Genomic DNA, 20,421 nt, shown 5'->3' with positions numbered 1-20,421 from the left:
TAGTTGCATGTTTAGTACGTGCCATAGTTTAGTCTATAAATAATGTAAGATTTTTCTTTAATGGATGTATATAGTTTCCATTTGCAAGTAAATATAAACATAGAGAAAACCCAAATAACCTTGAGCAATACATGAGAGTCGTTATCAGGTATAAGTTTTGGGGTCCTTATGGGGTGGGAAAGGAGCTGATTTCCAACACTATCAGCCCTACTGGCAGTTCAGGTGGTCTTCTTTTCATTTGGTCTTCTAATTTGTTCTTGAAGCTTCACTATACATGCTCTCGATATTTCTTAGTTGTATCCGATCTCTGGAAGGGAGCCATAAGAATCACCACCCTTGTATATGATTATGGTCCTTAGTTTATAAATGATAAAATAATATTATGGAAGGAACTCATTGACTTAAAGTCCAGTATCAACGGAAATTGGATATTTTTTTTGGAGACTTCAATGTTGTAAGATTCATTGAGGAGAGAATCAATTCTGCTTTATGTTACTATATGAATTGAGATTTAATGAATTTATTATCTCAAATGCGTGCCTAAAAGATCCCAACATTTGGGGAAGAAAATTTACTTATATGTCTGTAGATGGTCTAAAGCTAAGAAAGGTAGATCGGTTCTTGGTTTGCTTAAATTTCATCAAATTTCAACCCATTTTTTTCATGACTACTATGCCACATGAATTCATTGGTCGCTCTTTGGTTGTTCTAAAAGTATCTTATGCCAACTTTGGACCTTATCCATTTCGATCGTTTCTTTAACTCATGGTTGTTAAGGAAAGATTTTGATTTTTTATTTCTAAATGCTTGGAACTCTTTTACATGATATGGTCCTTAGACATGATTCTCTCAGCAAAACTCAAATTTCTCAAGAATACTTTGATAAAATGGAGAATTAAAATAAAAAATAGTGAAATAGGTGTTTTGATGAATTTGAAAAAAAAAAGTGGATACACTAGATAGATCGACAAAACATAAAACACTCTCCTCATATTAAGTTACTAAAAAAAGGAAAATGAAAATTCTTGAATTGGAGAGAATTAAAAATTTGATCCTCATCAAAAGGCTTGGATAAAATGGGTGATAGATGGTGATGAGAAGAACCAGTTTTTCCATGGGATGTTGAAGAATAAAATTTGTAAAAACAGAATTCACGTGATCGTCATAAATGGGGTATGGTCTTCTGATCCCAAAAGAATCATGAAGGAAGTTTTTGACTTATTCAGTGCCAAGTTCCATGGAAAATGGCCAAATAGATGGAAACTTGTTAGTCCCATATTTAAATAAATCTCCTTGGTTTAAATGGCTTATACGGATACTTGTTTCTCTATTGATGAAATTAAAGATGTTGTTTGGAGATGTGGAGGTGATAAGGCACCAAGTCTGGGCAACTTCACCTTCAAGTTTTTCAAAAACATGTAGGATGTTATGAAGTATGATGTTTTCCATTTCATGAAGCATTTTGAGGAATTCGGGTGTATAGTGTGTGGATGCAATTCTTCTTTCATCACTCTTATACCAAAATGTAAAGACACCCTCTTGCTAGGATATTATAGACAAATTAGCAAGATTTGAAGTATTTATAAAATTATGGAAAAGGTTTTAGCTATCAGACTAAAAGGGTTTATTGGATCGGTAATTGATGATCAGGTTCAATCGGCCTACATTAAAGGAAGAAATATTCTTGATGGTCTTCTAATCATAAATGAAGTTTGTTCTTAGGCTAGGAAGATTTAAAAGAAGATATTTTTATTTAAATTCGACTTCGAAAAAAGCATTTGACTAGGTAAACTAGAAATTTGTTGATTCAACCATGGAGCAAATGGGTTTTAGTGCAAAGTGGAGATCTTGGATGTTCAATGTCTCTTATTCTTTCAAGCCTCGTCCTTGTTAATGGTTCGCCAACGAAAGATATTACTAGAGGTGTTCGTCAAGGCGACCCTTTATCTATATTCCTATATATTATAGTCATGGAAGGGTTGAATGTGTAACGTCCCAAAATTCAAGTCGAAAATTTTCATTTTTGATTAGTTAATTCATAAAACCTTCATTAGAAAATATTGTATAAACACATCATCTCAAAACCAAGTATCATATTTGAATCCCACAACCATGAACAAATGTCATATCAGAGTACAATCCCAGAAAACACCGGGCGGAAATCATATGTGAGTGTGTGTGATGCCATGCTACGCCACCAACTCCTTCCCCTTGGATGAAGAGGTACCTGAAACCAAAAACTGAAACCATAAGCACAAAGCTTAGTGAGTTCCCCCATCATACCACATACCATACAATACCATCGGTATCTTTCAACCGATAATCGTCATCGGTATATTTCAACCGGTAATCATCATCGGTATCTTTCAACCGGTAACTGGGGACTATTCCACCCCTACCACTAGCATATAATAGCAAGATATAAGCACACATTCAGACATATCCGGGTACTGACCTACCCCTTGGTCCTAAGGACCACTATCAGGGAAACTATCCCTATCATGCAACATATCATGCATATATAACTCATAACCAACGCATACCAGACCAAGATAAATTATCACAAAGACAATTATCTTCTAAATACTCAATGGTGGGCTGGCATTGTGGCTTTAGACCCACCCCTACTGGAAAGTAACTCACCTCGTAGCTGCTGAACTGTGCGGGAATCCTCTAACTGCTGCTGCTGCTACTCCGGAAATCCTCCAGCTATAATTCCCACAAAACACTTAGTCAGAAACTGACATCTACCCTTAGGGTAAAATGACCATGTTACCCCTTGACCAAGTCAAAGTCAAAGTCAACTTCCAGTTGACCTGACTCGCTGAGTTGGCTCGCCAACTCGCCGAGTCCCTATCCTTCCATCAGACCTCATACCCGTCTCTACTCGTCGAGTTAGGCGATGACTCGACGAGTTTTCCTTCTAAATGAACACCGACTGAATCCACATGCGACTCGCCGAGTTGTATGAACAACTCGTCGAGTTCATCATCAATTGATACTCATGTCCTAACTTGACTCGCCGAGTTGTATGAACAACTCGTCGAGTTACTCTTCATCCTATGAACACCTTCTGTCGTCGACTCGCCGAGTTGATGAACAACTCGTCGAGTTCCATGAAGATTGTCTTGGACTTGCCTAGTCTGTTCATGCACTCGCCGAGTACCATGAATTCCCAAAACACTTTGCTTAGTCCAGAACGTTAGATCACTCCCCGGGACTCCTAAAACCCTTCCAAACTCAACTGATCCTTATGACACTCACTGATATGGGACCAAAACCCTTGGACTCGCCGAGTCTACCACATTCCTTACGAAGAACTTCAATTTCTGATGTACAACACTTAACCAAATGATAGATCCAGGCCCCTAAACTCGATCTAGCACGTACAGTTACAAACTTTACGTGCATGCATGGGACATTAGAGCTTAAAAGGCTCTAAAATAGCTCTTTTGTTGCATGTGGTCTTCCTTGGTGCAAAAAGCAACCTAGATCTGACTTGTGGCTCATAAAATGACATTATACAGAAGCCTAAACCCCCAACCATGTTTGCAAACATGGTTGGCCACCAAAAATGGCTTATAAAAGCCCTAAATCACCCTAAAGAGGGATCTAACAAATGAAAGAGCAAGGTTAAGACTTTATACCTTCCAAAGACTGCAAATGATAAACCAAACTCGAATCCTTCAGTCCCCTCTTGATCCTTCTATGCTCTTCCTTCTTCCTTGAGATCAAAATTCACAAGAATCACTCAAAAAGCCTTAGATCTTCACAAAAACGGCTAGGGTTTGCTATGAGGAGTGTTTGGGAGCATAAAGGGGGAGAGGAGGCTGCATAAGGTCGTTTAAATAGGGTGTAAACCCCTGGATTAGGGTTTTTGTCCAAACAACGGCTACACGCCAAGTCCGCAACTTAAACCCCACGCCTCATCCCGCTTCTACTAGGCGAGTCAGTCCTTCGACTCACCGAGTCCAAGGCTAAAAATGCAAAAATAAATGAAGATTTAATAACAGAATACATACTAAGAACCAGGTGCTACAGAATGTGGCACTAAAAAGTACATGTAATAAATCCCATTACCATGATATCAATCTTCCAAACTCGGGACCTACCATTTCTCACCTCTTTTATGTTGACGATGCAATTTTCGTGGGAGAATGGTAAAGTTGTAGCATGTGCATTCTATCCCGTATTCTGAAATGTTTTGAAGTATCACCTGGTTTAAAAGTCAATTTCCATAAGTCTAGACCTTTTGGTATCGGAAACCTCGATTTAGAACTTAACAGGAGAGCAAGATTGATGGTATATTTAAATGGATCCCTTCCTTTCATTTATTTAGGTGTACCCATGGGAGCAAAGATGATGCGGAAAAAATATTGGAAGTCCGTAATTGATAGATTCAACAATAAATTGTCCATTTGGAAAGCCAAAACTCTATCATTTGGTGGTCGACTTACATTAATCAAGTCGGCTCTCTACAACTTACCGAGATATTATTTCTTGCTTTTTAAAGACCTAATCAAGAGTATCGATACCCTCAAGAAGATTAAGAGAAATTCTTATGGGGAGGTGAAGAAAATAAATCTAAGATTCATTGGGTTGTGTGGCGCAAAGTAGTGGCTTCCAAAGAAAGCAGCGGTTTAGGTGTTGGGTCATTAAAAGCACAAAACCTTGCTTTACTCACTAAGTGGTGACGAAGATTGAAAATGGAGCCAAACAACCTATGGGGGAATGTAATTTACTGAATTCACAACCTAAGTAGGAAACCAGTGTCATACACATCTAAAAAAACAGCCCTGGTGTAGCGTATGGTGTGAGATATCTGTAACACCCTAAAAAATATGCCAATTTAAAACTTTTTAAATCATTCAAAAACCAATAATTATTACAAATTTGTTTTCAAAATGGTTTCATGTCAGAGTATCCCATAATCATATCATAAAAATATAAGGAGGTGCACGATCACGCCTTTGCCTTCCCGTGATCATCAGAAGTACCTGACACATAATCAACAACTGTAAGCCCGAAGCTTAGTAGTTTCCCCCAAAATACCAACGTCATACAAATATAACCATATCATAAAAAAACAGCATGTATAATGAGCCATTAGCCTGACTGGACCGCCTCGCAGAGCCATTAGTTTATCTGGACCACTCTCCGAGCCATCGGCACGTTTGAACCGCCTCTTAGGGCCATCAGCCTATCCGGACCGTCGTCAGGCCCTCGGCCTAACTACTATGCCTTAACCAGGTCTACAGTCTATCCGGTCCGCCCTGGGTATGTTGGCACAAGCACAAAGCATGAACGCCTCATCCCAACCCCTAATCAAACAATCATGTGCACATAAATATCATACACTAGCTAGCATGTACAGATAGATAGTTATATAGATCTAACAGATCACCAACATAACATTATCCTATATACCAGGATACCGACCTAATCGGTTAATAACATAGCATCATCCTATATACCAGGGTACTAACCTAACAGGTCACTAAGCATATCATCATGCAATAACCAGGATAACAATCCAAAAGAAGGGTCGGTATTGGTGCCTTCGACCCTGTTAGTATAGTGAGGACAACTCACCTCACAAGTAGCTCATAATGATAATGTCAAACTTCCCAAATACATTTCCAAACTTAAACACCTACATCCACAAATGATCCACTTCCATAAATTTTCCAAATTACTAAAATACCCCAAAAAGTCAAACCGGTCAACCCTTGGTCAAAGTCAAAGTCAACGGTCAAGGTCAACAGTCCATGTTGACCCAACTCGTCGAGTGTAGCTCACTGACTCGTCAAGTTCCTTCAGAACTCAAGAAATCGCGAAAACCCCAATTGACCCGCCGAGTTTCCAGACAACTCGTCGAGTCCATGTATTGTCCAAAAATGTCGGGAAAACCCTAACCAACTCGTAGAGTTGCCCCTCCAACTCGCCGAGTTCATGTAGAATCCAGAAGGCGGGAAACCTTCTTTCAACTTGTCGAGTTGACTATGCAACTCGTCGAGTTCCTTCAGTCTATTTCTCATTCAGATGCTTTTAAGTGATACCAAAACACCAAACTGTAGATCTAGGCTCCTAGGGTGTTGCTATCACATAAAGTTGCTAACTTTACGTGCATTCAAGGCTCCATGAGGGTAAAACACTCATAACTAGCCTTAGAAGAAGGTTTTGGACATGAAGGAGGGCCAAAGCTTCATAAAGCTTGAGGCTTTATGTCCATAAGGGCCTAGAGGAGTCCAGATCTGAAACCATGCCCTTGGTACAAGCTCAAATCCAAAAGTGACTCCATTTTGCACCAAAATGCCCATATTCAACATAAGAAGAGATCTAAGAAATGGAAGGCCAGGGTAAAGACTTTTTACCTTCTACTAGATGCCAACATGATGTAGATACTAGATCTACAAGCTTTCCCTCGTTCCAAGCTTCTTAATCTTCAAGCTTCTTCAACAAATGCACCGGAAACACAATTTTAGCCTCTCACACACTTAAGGATAGGGTTAAGATCGATTAGGGTTGCTTATGGTCGTCAAAAGGTTGTAAGGAGGCTAGAGGAAATGACTTAAGGCCCTTTAAATAGGGTGCAAACCCAAAAAATTAGGGTTATCATGCACAACCTCTACTCGTCGAGTTGGTGTCCTCCAACTTGTCGAGTAGAAGGCATAAACCACGCGGGCTGACTAGGTTCGACACGACGAGTTGGGGCCTCCAACTCGTCGTGTTCCCTCAATAAAATGAATACAAAGCTTTTAAAATTTATACTTGGGAGTCGGGATCTTACAATATCAAAGGCCATAAACAACCTTCCTTTGTTGGGCATTGATTTACTTGATTTATTCTCTCTCACCTCAGGCTCTGATGTAGATTTTATGTTTTGGAAAGACATGTGGATTGGACCTTATACATTACAATACAAATTCACACGCTTATACGAACTTGAAACTATAAAATGTTGCTTATTCTCTCATAAGTACCAAGGGAACGACTCTATTTCTGGAACTGGAAAAAAGCTCCCAATTAAATCGAGGCAATAATGGAATTGGACTGTCTCTACTCCCTTCTTAGTGATGTTGCCTTCAATATTTCCCTATTGGTTTTAATTTCAATCTTGCTGCTGATGGTCAATTCACTGTTGGGATTATGAGAAAATGTATTGACTCCAAGCTTCACCATTCAGTTGGACACTCAAGATGCTGGTAAAAAATTACCCCATTCAGAATGTTTGATGCTTCATTTTGAAGGTTATGTTGGGTAGAATTCTAGTTGTTGATACGTTACTTAGTAGGGGTATAATGGTTAAATCTCTTTCTTGTCATCTATGTTTGGGCGAAAGTAAAACGGTGAAACATGTGCTTATCAATTGTCATACTGTCGTTATTGCTAGAGATTGGGTTCTTAAGTGGTGTTGTATTCCGTCTCCACAGTTCTGTGACGTGTCTAAATTTGTTGATTATGCTACAAACCGGGGCAATTGTCCTAGGAAAATGAAGATAATTACTGTGATCTTCTACTGCTTACTATAGAGTATTTGGGCCACGAGAAACAACAAGGTGTTTAAAAATATTAGTTCTTCCCCACCATAATCGTTGATAAGGTTATTTCTCTCTCATATGTATGGTGTAATTTTAGAAGTAGACTATGGGCGTATTTCGCCCTTCTTACACTTATCTTGTTGTTTGCCTGCGTTTGAACTTCTTGATAATTCAAAGGTTTTGTTCGTTTTATCATATTTTGCTTTCCAAAAAAAAATCTAGAAAAATCATTAAGGGCGGTGGCTAATTGCTGTCGCTGATTTTGATGAATTTAGCGACGAAATTTATAGTTTTGATGCATCCATCGCTAATCCTTCAAATTCATCAAAAATAGCCATAAACTTTCGTATCTTTAATGTTTTTTATATTTAAACATTATTTGTTTTGTTTCATCTTTTCGTATAACTTAAAAATTTAAGGTCTTATTACTTTATTTTACCAATTTATACATATTCTAAACATATTACATGTGTATACAATCAAAACTCCACCATTCGATACAAAACTATAGAGTATTTGTGTGTGAATGTACAAGGATCTAACAAAACTATGATGAGTTGTGAAACACATAACATAATTAAACATAAATATTAAATGTATTAATGATGCAATCAAGCACTTATATGAATATCCAGTCGAAACAATCAGAAATCTTTAGAGGTTTGTTCACTTATGTTGTTATTTTAATAATTTTTTTAATAATCTGCCGTTAATTTTCAAATATCAGCTTTAGACTGTAATTTGAGTGAAACCTTTTGATCCCAAAAAATATTAGTAAATTTTCTATAGACGAGTTAGCGACCCGTTATAAAGATTATTACAATTTGGTGCTGAAAAAATGTATTGTTTTCCGCATTATCGACAGACTTATTTTTAAAAGGTTAAAGATGAAATAAAAACTGCAACGTAAAGGGATTCTAAGTCATTTAATAAATAATATAAACTAGTAGATGATCTGGCCTTCGTCCAAGACGTTTTTTTTTCAAAAGAAACACAAAAATCGGTACATTTAAAAGAACAAAAAATTTAGAGGTCATATTTGATAAATCCAAGGGACCAAAGTAGCAAAATCTTGAAACATTTGTGACTAATATTTAGTATATATAAAATGCAAGGAACCAAAAGTGACAAACATAAAATACAAGGGACCAAAAGTGGCAAATTCATGAAACTTTTATGGCTAAATTTTGGATATATATAAAATGTATGGACCAAAAGTGGCAAACATAAAATACAAGGGACCAAAAGTGGTAACTTCTTGAAACTGTTGTGGCTAAACTATGAATCATAAAAATAAGAGACTAAAAGTGACAACTTCTTGAAACTGTTGTGACTAAACTTTGAAACATAAAAAGTCATTATTCCTAAACGTGTTATCCTTTAAAGTAGTATACTAATGTGCATGCTTAACAAGCTAACATATAATTAGTTGAATGCAAATATACAAATATGGCTAATCAATGTTTTGAATATTTTATAACATTTTTTGTTAAATGATATTATTTAAGTTTACAATGATTAACAAATTTATATTAAAACATGTAGCCCATCGATATTGATATTAGGTGTCTGTAGAAAAATGGAGTGTGTTAGTACTTGCCTGTTCAATATATATATATATATATATATATATATATATATATATATATATATATATATATATATATATATATTAAGAAGTGTAAACCGATAATAAAGGATGTAAAACAACAATTTTTTTTTATTGATACCTTTATTATCAAACCCAAACACAAAAGAAAAAACGCAACTATTTATTGAAAACATGAATCAAAGTACAATTCATTTCCGTACAACTTTCAACCCTTCTTGTCCTGCTCGATTATTGTTTGTCTTCTCAGAATATTAACTTGTTACTATCCTTAATTAAGAACAACGGCCGATTCTTAATGGTGAGGAGGAGGTGGTGAACTGTAGATATAATGTGGGGGTGGGTACTTTTTCACCGGGGTTGGAGGAGGTGGTGGGGATTTATACACAGGGGTTGGTGGTGGTGGAGATTTGTGGACATGGGTTGGTGGTGGTGGAGATTTGTATACGTATGGTTTCTTTAGTGGTGGTGGGGGTGGAGACTTATAAACCGGAGGAGGTGGCGGTGGTGATTTATAGATGTAGTGTTTCTTCGGTGGTGGTGGAGACTTGTGAAGTGGACGTGGTGGTGACTTATGAACTGGTGGTGGTGGTGACTTGTAGACCGGTGGTGGTGGTGACTTGTAAACATAATGAGGTGGAGGTGGTGACTTGTAAACAGATGGTGGTGGTGATTTGTGAAGCGGTGGTGGTGGTGACTTGTAAATAGGTGGCGGCGGTGATTTGTGAACTGGTGGCGGTGGGGATTTGTAGATTGGTGGTGGCGGTGACTTATGCACAGGTGGTGGTGGTGACTTGTAGGTCGGTGGTGGTGGTGACTTGTAGACGTAATGAGGTGGAGGTGATGACTTGTAAACAGGTGGTGGTGATGATTTGTGAACAGGTGGCGGCGGTGATTTATGTACCGGTGGCGGTGGTGACTTGTAAGCAGGGGGTGGTGGTGACTTGTAAACCGGTGGTGGTGGAGACTTGTGAACCGGAGGTGGTGGTGGTGGTGATTTGTATACATATGGTTTCTTTGGAGGTGGTGGAGACTTATAAACCGGAGTAGGAGGTGGCGGTGACTTGTAAACAGGTGGTGGTGGTGATTTATACACCGGTGGTGGTGGTGACTTATAGACCGGTGGTGGTGGTGATGATTTGTAAACATAATGATGCTTAGGTGGTGGTGGTGGTGATTTCTTTGGTGGAGGAGGTGGTGGAGATGAGTAAGGGTAGGCTGCGGTGGTCAATGAGGGCAAACATAAAGAAACAATAACTACTGCAAGAGAGATTAGAAGGGTGGCCTTTGAAGACATCTTCCTTTTTGTTCCCATTTCTACTAGTAGAAGTGGGATTTGAGTTATGAATTTGAGACAGCGTCTAATCCTTTATATAGGTGAAATATCTCTATTTTATAATTAAACTGAAAATAGTTATAGTGATGAAAAAACTAATTAAAAATTTTAGAAGTGAATCTACCAACTACAATAAATAAAACTATATACATGTAAACTAGAAGACAATATAATGCATGCAAAGCCATCGTATTCCCACCGTGGAATACTTCAACGTTTGAGTTATTGGCTTTTTCTTTTATTTATAATGATAATTTAATATTAGTTATTTTTTAATATGGAGGTAAAAATTAATATAATTTATGCTTTATATATATCTTATACTATATATATATATATATATATATATATAAAGCATATTAGTTATATTTTGAATTTTAAGAGGTATAAGATACTAAGTTTTTTGTACAAATCAATAATGCTTAACAAAATCATTAATACTTAATAAAATTTTAAAGACTTGAATTAACGAAGGTTATTAAAAAATTAATTTGGAGCAAAATAACAATTTTAAAATATTAAATTTATCAATATAAGTTAATTTACGATTTTTAAACTAAATACAGATAATAATTAATTAACATCAAATGTATAAACATACAATATAAATATCAATTCAAAACATAAATATTTTAATTCAAAGTGATAATTTTTCGTATTACATAATAATTAATAACAAAATTTAATAATTAGTTTCCCGTAATAAAACTATTCGCAAAAAAAAAACTATTTATTGCCGTTGTTTTTCACGGAGACACATCTACTATATATATATATATATATATATATATATATATATATATATATATATATATATATATATATATATATATATATATATATCATCAACTTCCAATAAAAGTACGATAAAAGTTGCTATGAAATTATTTGAATTGGAAAATCTTAAAGTTAAAAAAAAAATTCTAATGAAACTTACCGTCAAATTCTAATACAATTTATCCACGAGGGTGCTATGTCAACATAGTGTCCATGTGCAAGTTTTTCATATATATATATATATATATATATATATATATATATATATATATATATATATATATATATATATATATATATATATATATATATATATATAGAGAGAGAGAGAGAGAGAGAGAGAGAGAGAGGTTTAAATGTTTTCAACAAGTATTATGTGCATCTAACAACCAATCAGACTTAAGCAAAAATAAATTTAATAATAAATCAGAAAAAGGTATAATAGTAATCTTGGCTACATTTAATTTTGGTAAATATTTAAAATGTTTAATGTCGAGGGAAACTAGTTTGTTAACCTTAGAAAAACACTCACCATTCGTCCTTAAATTGCTTCTTTAATCTTCACCATCGAATCCTTCATTATACCAGGAGAAGAAACCCACCATGGCGGCCATCATCTCCACTATCAATCATCAGGTGAACGACATTTCTTCTATTGAGTGATTTTCGAGCAAACACCATCGATGTCCTCACCTGCGACGAATGGTTGTCGACCGGACTCCCATTAGACCGCTTTCCCCTCGTTTTCTTCCTCTGAGGTTCTCATCAACTATAGAGGTCAAAAGGCTCGTCTTCGCTACTAACGCTGCTTGCAAAGCCCGGACCTCACACCTTGTAGCCGGAAGAGACGAGCAAAACTTTGATGCTTCTCCCTTTCGGCCCCATCGACCCCGGCAGACGACCTCCATCTCGCAATCAATCGAAGAAAATGGTGCCGCCTGTGAGCCTTACTCAATCAGCCAAATGACGAACAGGACATAAAAGCCCTAAATTGGTTTAAGTTTGGGCCATCACCGGAGCATAACTTAGCTGATATGAATTTGTTTTTTCTTCAATCCAGGTGTGGTTTTACTTTCCTTTATTTTTAGTTTTGGTTTATTTCGCAATTCATTTGTATGATTACAAATTTCCAATCTGAGAATTCAATAATTAAATTGGACTGTCTTATTTTGTTTTAGGGCTTAAATCCTAAGAAAATATTGAAATATTGCACTCAAATTTTCTACCTACTAGTTTTGATTTTGGAAATGATTCAGAATCAAGAATCAATTTTTTCTTCATCAATGCTTTTGAATGTTGCTTGTACTATTGCGTTTTTCTGTTATCAATGCTTTTGAATTTTTCTGTTACCAACTGTTGTGTTTTTTGAATGTTGCTTGTACTATTGCGTTTTTTGAATATTGCTTATTGTTTCAAAAACTTCCCACTATTCAATAACAAAATAATTTGAAATTTTTGCATCCAATTCTTCATTTGGATTTGTTTCATGTTAGTTTTTTTTGAATAAAAGTGGGTAACTAATTAATCCTTTTTTTCTCGAGTAAAAAGGGTATTTTTGCTTGTCGATAAGTTCTACCAAATTATCATTCTTATATAATGTGTTTGTTATTACTTGTTCATTTTTGTCATTGATTACTTGTTCGTTCTTGAAATGTTAATTCTTTTATATTATACTAATTTAACATTCTTAAGGAATGTGTGTGTCATGATTATAATTTTAATGTGTGTAACTAATTAAATTATGTATTCTGTCAGAATTTAAAGCTTCTATTACATTTTGTCAGAATTTATAGTTTTTATTCTCTTAGAATGCAATAAAAGTTTTAATATTTGAAAGTTGATTATGTTTTCTTTGTGGATATAGGTTTTGGAAAGGATGTCATTGATGTGGAAAATGAAGAAAACATAGAGAACGAAGTGTATTCTGCTAGAATATATTCTACTGGAATGTATTCTACCACAATGTATAAAGTGTTTTGGAAAGGTTGTCATTGATGTGGAAAATGAATAAAAGATAGAGAGCGAATTGTATTCTACCACAATGTATAAAGTGTTTATAGTCTTATTCTTTACAAATTAATGTATGTACTGATTCTAAAAGAATAAAATTCGTATTCTTTTAGAAAATGTTATTTCTGATAATATGTTTAATATGTTGTATAATTCTTTAAGCATGTTAATTATAAAACAAAAATATCTTGAATATAAACATATTCTGCAAGAATAAAATCAAAAATATCTTTACTAGTTTATGGTTGATTTTGTCATTCTGACAGAATAAAATCGGTTAATATTAAAAACTATTAGAATTAAATTTGAATTAATTTAAAAAAATCAGATTTTTAAAAATAAGGGATCTAATTATCCCTTAAAATCCGAAATTTCCTTTTTTAATATAGGTAAATTGACTAAAATACCCTTATGCTGAAAATTGTGTGATTATATGATGCATGTTACCCTATTGTAATATCATAGACTCTCAGATCATGACTTTTGATTCTATTCTATCCGATGGTCCAGATATGTGCATTCTGTCACACAATAGTTAGTAAAAACAAAATAACCTAAGCCTATATATATATATATATATATATATTATTTTTTAGATATTAAAATTGTTATTAACTTATTATTATTTATTATTCACCATTATAATTATCATTGTTAATAATAATACACCCCCACTTAACCTATCTCTCTCATGTATATTTCCATTTCATCACAATCGATGATCCCGTTCGGTAACTACGATCATGTATCACGACCGCATCTCATGAAACCCATATTCATCCCCAACACCTTGACTAATGCCACATTCAAAAGAGAACTTCTCAGATAACACAAATCCATATTTATCATTGAACACAATTCATTGAATGTAATGTGTGGTTCTTTATTTTTTTCTTTCAAACATTATGCCCCTCATAAATTTGAAATGTCCGAGTGTTTTCTTATTAATTAATGAAGAACATAATACATCGATTATTTATGGAAAGATAGTCATGTGTAGTAAAGAAATTCGAGAAAACCCATATAAACCAATCTCATCACTCACTTTCAAGTTGGATTGTGAAAGTCACAACCAACTAGTTATGCAAGAATCGAAAACATTTAGCTCCAAGTGAATTAATGAAGATGTCCGCAGTTTGAAACTCGGAACGTATAACACATGTTTTTATGTCATGTTTAGTTCATTAACAATAAACAAGATTTGGTAGCTATATGGTGAGTTGCCTTATTGTCACATATTAGAGGTGTTCCACAGGGTGTACTTCACAAATCACAAATAGTGTTTGTCATAGCCCGCCCAATAATCTTCTTCAATTAAAGATGTCGATACGGCGATACCACAATCAACTTCTTTTTTCTCCATGAAACTGGCAATCCTAGATGACTAATAAAATATCATGTGCACAATCTTCTTATAAATGGAAACTTGATCAACTAGGGTCTCAATGTATGTTTCTATGTAATGATTTCTATCTCTTGCTAAGTTGATTTTTCATAAAAAACACTATATGAGGTTAGAAAAGTATGCTATTGACATTATGTTTACCTCGGAATGAATGATACTAAAAGTTTATGATGCCATTGGTCAAAGTATTATAACCTGAGGTTATAATTTTGACGAGTAGAAGCGATTTAAAGGTACGAAGACTTTTAGGAAACACGGTACAAGAGTGGCCACCAAGATATACTGGTCACTTGATATATTGGAGAATGGTAGTACAATTTGATTAATTATGAAGAAGATACACAAGCAATATGAGTTGTTCTATTCATCTGAGTTGTTTGCCTTTCCATATTTTGTAACTAGGGGTCTATTGTGGGCGCGCTGTGCAAGTTTAAAAATAATATACTAATTGAAAATTGAATATTATATCTGAAACTCTAAGTTTTATATATAATTGTAATATGAAACTAATAATATAACTGAAAATTGTATATTATCTACTCAACATAATATATATATATATATATATATATATATATATATATATATATATATATATATAGGGTTAAGTTCAAATGAGAACACTATTTAATGTAAAAACATGAGAACACTACTTTTTGTTACTATTCTACTATAAATTTAATATGTATAGTATTGTAGTAATTATAATATGAATATATTCAATTTTATATTGATATTCTACTAAATATATATATATATATATATATATATATATATATATATATATATATATATATATATATATATAGTAATTTAGTATATTCTAATGTGAATGTTAAATATGTGATTGTTCATATAGTCGGTGATGAATAATGTCATAAAGTTGTACATACAAAATTTTAATGTGAATATTAAGATGTGATTGTTCGTATATTTGTTGATGAATAATGTCATATCGTTGTATATACAAAATCATAGTAGAATAGTAACATAAAGTAGTGTTCTCACGTTCTCACATAAAATAGAGTTCTCATTTGAACTTAACCTTATATATATATATATATATATATATATATATATATATATATATATATATATATATAGCAATAATAATATTTTCATGTCAAACGGAGAAACATAATTTCATATTAAATAGGATAATATAATCAGCAAGAACACATTGAATAATATCTATAAAAGAATGATCAAATGAGAACACCTAAAAATGTTTTAATGAAATATTAAAACATTTTTACCATAAAAAAATTTTAAAACTGAAAAAAAAATTCTTAAAAAAATAATTTTTTTTTCTCCTATTGCATGTTTTTTTTTTCAAAAAATGAATAGAAATCCAACCATAAATAAATACATTTGTGTTCATAAAATGATTTTGTTTTTCAAAAAACTTGAAAAATAAATACACATCAATTTACAAGTAATCAAATTCCTTTTTTAATCAACTGAAAATAAAATGAGTGTAAAAATTATCATTTCTTCATAAAAGAATACCTCTAATCATAAATAAATACACTCATTCACACATGATTACTCTGTTATTCACAAATGAATACATTGCTGTTGACAAATGAATAAATGAATACCTATAATCATAAATGAATACATTTATTCACACATGAATGAATTGCTATTCACAAATGAATACATTCTATTCATAAATAAATACACATTATATCATAATGGAATTCATCAAAATATAATATGACTTACATCTAAAAAAATATAGAACCTAATACAATTTTTCATTTTCCTCTAGCTCAAATTCTTCACCTTTCGTCTTCTCAAACAACTCCAAAGGACCTCCATAAAAACCCATATTCAAATACCTATATATCATTGAGTTCAATCAACTTCAGTTCACAACCTTTTCCTATGAATATGATTCTAGGTCTGAGTGGCTATCTTTCAAGGGGAAGGTCGACTGTGTGATGAATTTGGTTGAAGATACTGATAATCAAAAGAAAACAAAACAATTCTATTCATTGATAAATATATAAGTAAAATATGACTAATACTACATGTATATACCATTCACAACTTTCATTATTACTTGATCTGTTTGTTTGCGTAACACCCTGTTTCGGATCGTTTCTCATTTCGGGGTGGTGATCAAGGATTGGGTATTAGAAGACTTAGGACCCTTGAAGAATTGAGATTTGGACTCATTTGGAGGTGCTTGATGTAATTTGGAAGATCCAGGTGTTCGATTTGTGTTCTGGAGCCAAAGGGTATTTTGGTAATATGTCAGCTCGGGCTTTTATGGAAATTGGATGTTTGTTTGGGAAATTTTAAGGCAAGTATGATTTGATTAAAGCGTAGAGCTTCTCGTTACATTTTCATGGATATAAGGATCGTCGAACTCGAATATATAACGAAGAAGTTATGGCCTTCGGAGTGCTTTAGGGTTTTAAAGGAAACCCTAGCACGCGGGGTACACCTAGGAAGTACGTGGGACGTACAAATGCGGAGGGTAGTACACGAGGCGTAATATGGTGCACACTTAGTGTATTGCAAAAGAAGGATTGGGAGTGCGAGGCCTTGTACGCTGGACATACGAGGAGTACGCGGGGCGTACGAGGAGTAAGTGGAAACCCTAATTTAAGATGTTGTACCCTATATAAGCACTTTAAGTCTTCAGAGTTGTTCTCTTTCCCAGCCTCCAAGCCCCTAAAACCCTAGAAATCATCCTTTAGCCTCCATGGTGATGTTTTTGAGCTGATTGTGTGCATTTTGTTATGTTTTGGTTCTTATTCAAGAATATGGAGATTGGTGCAAGGTTGTAGATCAAGAAAGAGCTTGTGGATCCTGATTCTCTACTTCATTTCCAACTTATTTGAGGTAAAAAGCTATGACCTTGCTCATTAGAAGCTTAGATCTAGTTTATATGGGTTTTGGACCCTTTTTGGCCCCATGAATGAGATCTAGTGGTTGGGCACCACTCCAGGATCTACGAGTTGCCACTTTTGGTGTTTCCGAGGTTCTAGATTCCTAAAGTTGGCACCTTTTGGGTTTAGAATCCCCCATGCATGAAATTGTGTCCATTTGGTGAATGTATAATGCTATATCTTGAAGTTAGGTTCTTTTGGGCCATGTAAAGTCACAAAGTCAGTGACTTTATGGTTATAAACATTTATTAAGAAGTAGATATGTGGTCTGGACTTTTGGACATAAGCATTAAGAGCTTAATGAAGATTTTGGCTTAATGGATGAGTACGTTAGGCATATAAGTCTGTACGCGTAGCGTACAACTGAGTACGCCCCGTGTACTCAATCAGGTAGGATTTTGCATATTGGGCTTCGGTTTGGGCCATATTTTGGGCTTGGTTGTCTTGGTCCCTGTTGGGCCATCAGGTTTTGGGTTGATGATTATTTGTGAAAAGGCCTATAATGGGATTTGGTCCCAATTTGGAATATTGCACCATAAATTGGGCCTTGGATGGTTAATTGGGTATTTGAGCCTTTTGGATTACTAGTTTTGGGCTTAAATCTTTGTCCAAACTAGGTAAGGGGATAAATTGGTCATTTACCCTAGTAATGGTCTGGTGTTTTGGATGGGAATCCAATTATTAATTTAATGTTATTTGATATTGATAGTTCGGGGATCTGTCAGTCAACAACTAGGGATTTTCTTTGTGATTCAGCAGTGCGAGGTGAGTCTCCTCATTGTGTTTAGCGGGTCAAAGGCACTAATGTTGGCCCATGGTTTATTATGTATGGATGCTAGATGTCTGTGTGACTCTTGCATGTGTATGTATTGGTATGTATGCCGAGCGGGGCTCGATGCCGGGCAAACCCAACGACTGTATTGTATGCTCTTATCTTTGTGATTATCGTATGTGTTCGTAGGATTATGTGTTTTCATGTTGGGCGGGCCCGTTATGTGAGTGTGGGTGGGGCCCGTATCTCAATGGGCGGGGCCCATTATGTGAGTGTGGGCGGGGCCCGTTACATTCAGTAGGCGAGGCCTGTAATGCGAGTGCGGGCGGGGCCCGTTAAACTCATTGGGGCGGGGCCCATTACGTGCTTAGTTATGTATGGTATGAGGTACTTAGGGAACACACTAATCTTTGTGCTTACGGTTTTCAATTTATGTTTCAGGTACTTCGGATTTTCAAATGGAAGAGCTCAGGATGGTTGCAGAGCACACACCACATGTTTCTGCATTCTTTGATTTACTTTGATATGATGATGTTTTGATAAATCTTGATCACTTTGGTTTTGTGGAAATGATATGTATTAACGGTTTATTAATTTAAAATTAAAAATTTTATGGTATCATTTTTGGGACGTTTCAGTTTGTTTGGAATTCATTGTGATTAGGGTTGTGTAGTTAAGCAAAGAGAGAAAATAAAAAAAATCTGATTATTATACCTAAATAATACTTCCTCCGTCCCATAATAATTTTCCACTTTTGACTTTTGAAGTCTTTATTCATCAACTTTGACCTTAAATATTGTTATTTGTGTTATGTATTTCTCGTTGAAACTTATAGCAATGAAAAAACATTTAAAATACAATCCATTCATAAATTTTGCATTAAGTTTTATATATCAAGGACAAAAATATTCTAGGTCAAAGTTGAAGAATAAAGACTTCAAAAGTCAAAAGTAGACAATAAATATGGGACGAAGGTAGTAGGAATTTCTATTTATTTAAATTATATGCATTTCCTGTTATACCGTTATGGTGTCATACCCCTACACCAGGATGGCGGAAACATTCGGGGGCGGGTGACTCTCATGTACATTATCATAACAATTGAATATAAATGATCAAAACTAACACAACCATCATATATATAATTGAGAAAGTTACATCGTTGTAAGTATTACATGTTTCAAAAGTCCATTACAATACAATGACAATAAGAGTTGTTTGACACCTTAACGTCTCATCCTCAAAAGCTTGTAGTTACCTGTATTTACGATTTCCTGAGAATATAAGTCGTTTGAAAAAAGTGTCAACAATTATGTTGTGAGTTTATAAGAGTTTGTATGAGTGATTGTACACCTTTCTTTGTAAAGTGATAGTGTTTCTTTCCATAAAATCCGATAATTTCCATAAAAATGAAATGTAGTCTTAAATGTTCCAAGACCGAAATGTACAAGTATTTTATCCCTATTTAAATAGTGATATGCAGTTCTATTCGTATATAAAACCGTTTGAAGGAATGTGTTTCCGTGTGAAATAAACATATCATCGTTTCCCCATGTGAGTTTTCATAACCGTGCTATGACAAAGATTGTCTATTGCAATGTTCTTCAGGCGTCGAAGTTTTATGACATTTGTCACCCCATACCTTCCGGTCTAGATGTTTCAAGCAACTTAAGTGCGGGATTGTCAGTCTCGTATAGATCTATACACAAGTATCACGCTCTCTTAGGGGAGACTCTGCTTATAAAACCAGACTTTCGCGTATACCTTGGTAGGTATGGTGAAGAAAATGTCTCACAAATTTATTCAACGAGTTTACGTGTTTCTGCAATGAAAATGTTTGTATATGTAATTATCCCTTTTTCTAGGACAACAAAGACGGCGTAAAATAATTATATATATATATATATATATATATATATATATATATATATATATATATTATAATTATACACTTTGCTCAACGGGTTACAAAAGTATTAACAATTCGTAAACTATACTTTAAATAGTTTATGTTAGTGTATGTTCTTTGTACCCAAAAGTATGTATTTTCACCATGAAAATGGTTTGT

At 34.4% G+C, this 20,421-nt stretch overlaps 1 protein-coding gene across 2 annotated transcripts; it reads right to left on the bottom strand.

Annotated features, from left to right (window-relative positions):
* Window positions 1–9,243: 9,243 nt before the first annotated feature.
* Window positions 9,244–10,502, bottom strand: LOC145057319 (uncharacterized). Of its 2 annotated transcripts, XM_079005129.1 has the most exons (2): window positions 10,313–10,501; window positions 9,244–10,246 (listed from the first exon to the last, which is right to left on the bottom strand). In XM_079005129.1, exons 1-2 carry the CDS (start codon window positions 10,463–10,465, stop codon window positions 9,446–9,448), a joined length of 954 nt encoding a protein of 317 aa, XP_078861255.1. In that variant the 5' UTR covers window positions 10,466–10,501; the 3' UTR covers window positions 9,244–9,445. The 2 variants fall into 2 exon arrangements, with proteins under 2 accessions (XP_078861255.1, XP_078861254.1); XM_079005128.1 differs by having other exon boundaries at window positions 9,244–10,502.
* Between the last annotated feature and the right edge of the window lie 9,919 nt (window positions 10,503–20,421).

Source organism: Lactuca serriola, chromosome 6 (genome assembly GCF_051521515.1).
Source record: "Lactuca serriola cultivar US96UC23 chromosome 6, Lser_US96UC23_V15, whole genome shotgun sequence".
Taxonomy (NCBI): Eukaryota; Viridiplantae; Streptophyta; class Magnoliopsida; order Asterales; family Asteraceae; genus Lactuca; species Lactuca serriola.
Note: the sequence above shows the minus strand (reverse complement) of the source record. Positions and strands in the feature narration are given on the sequence as shown.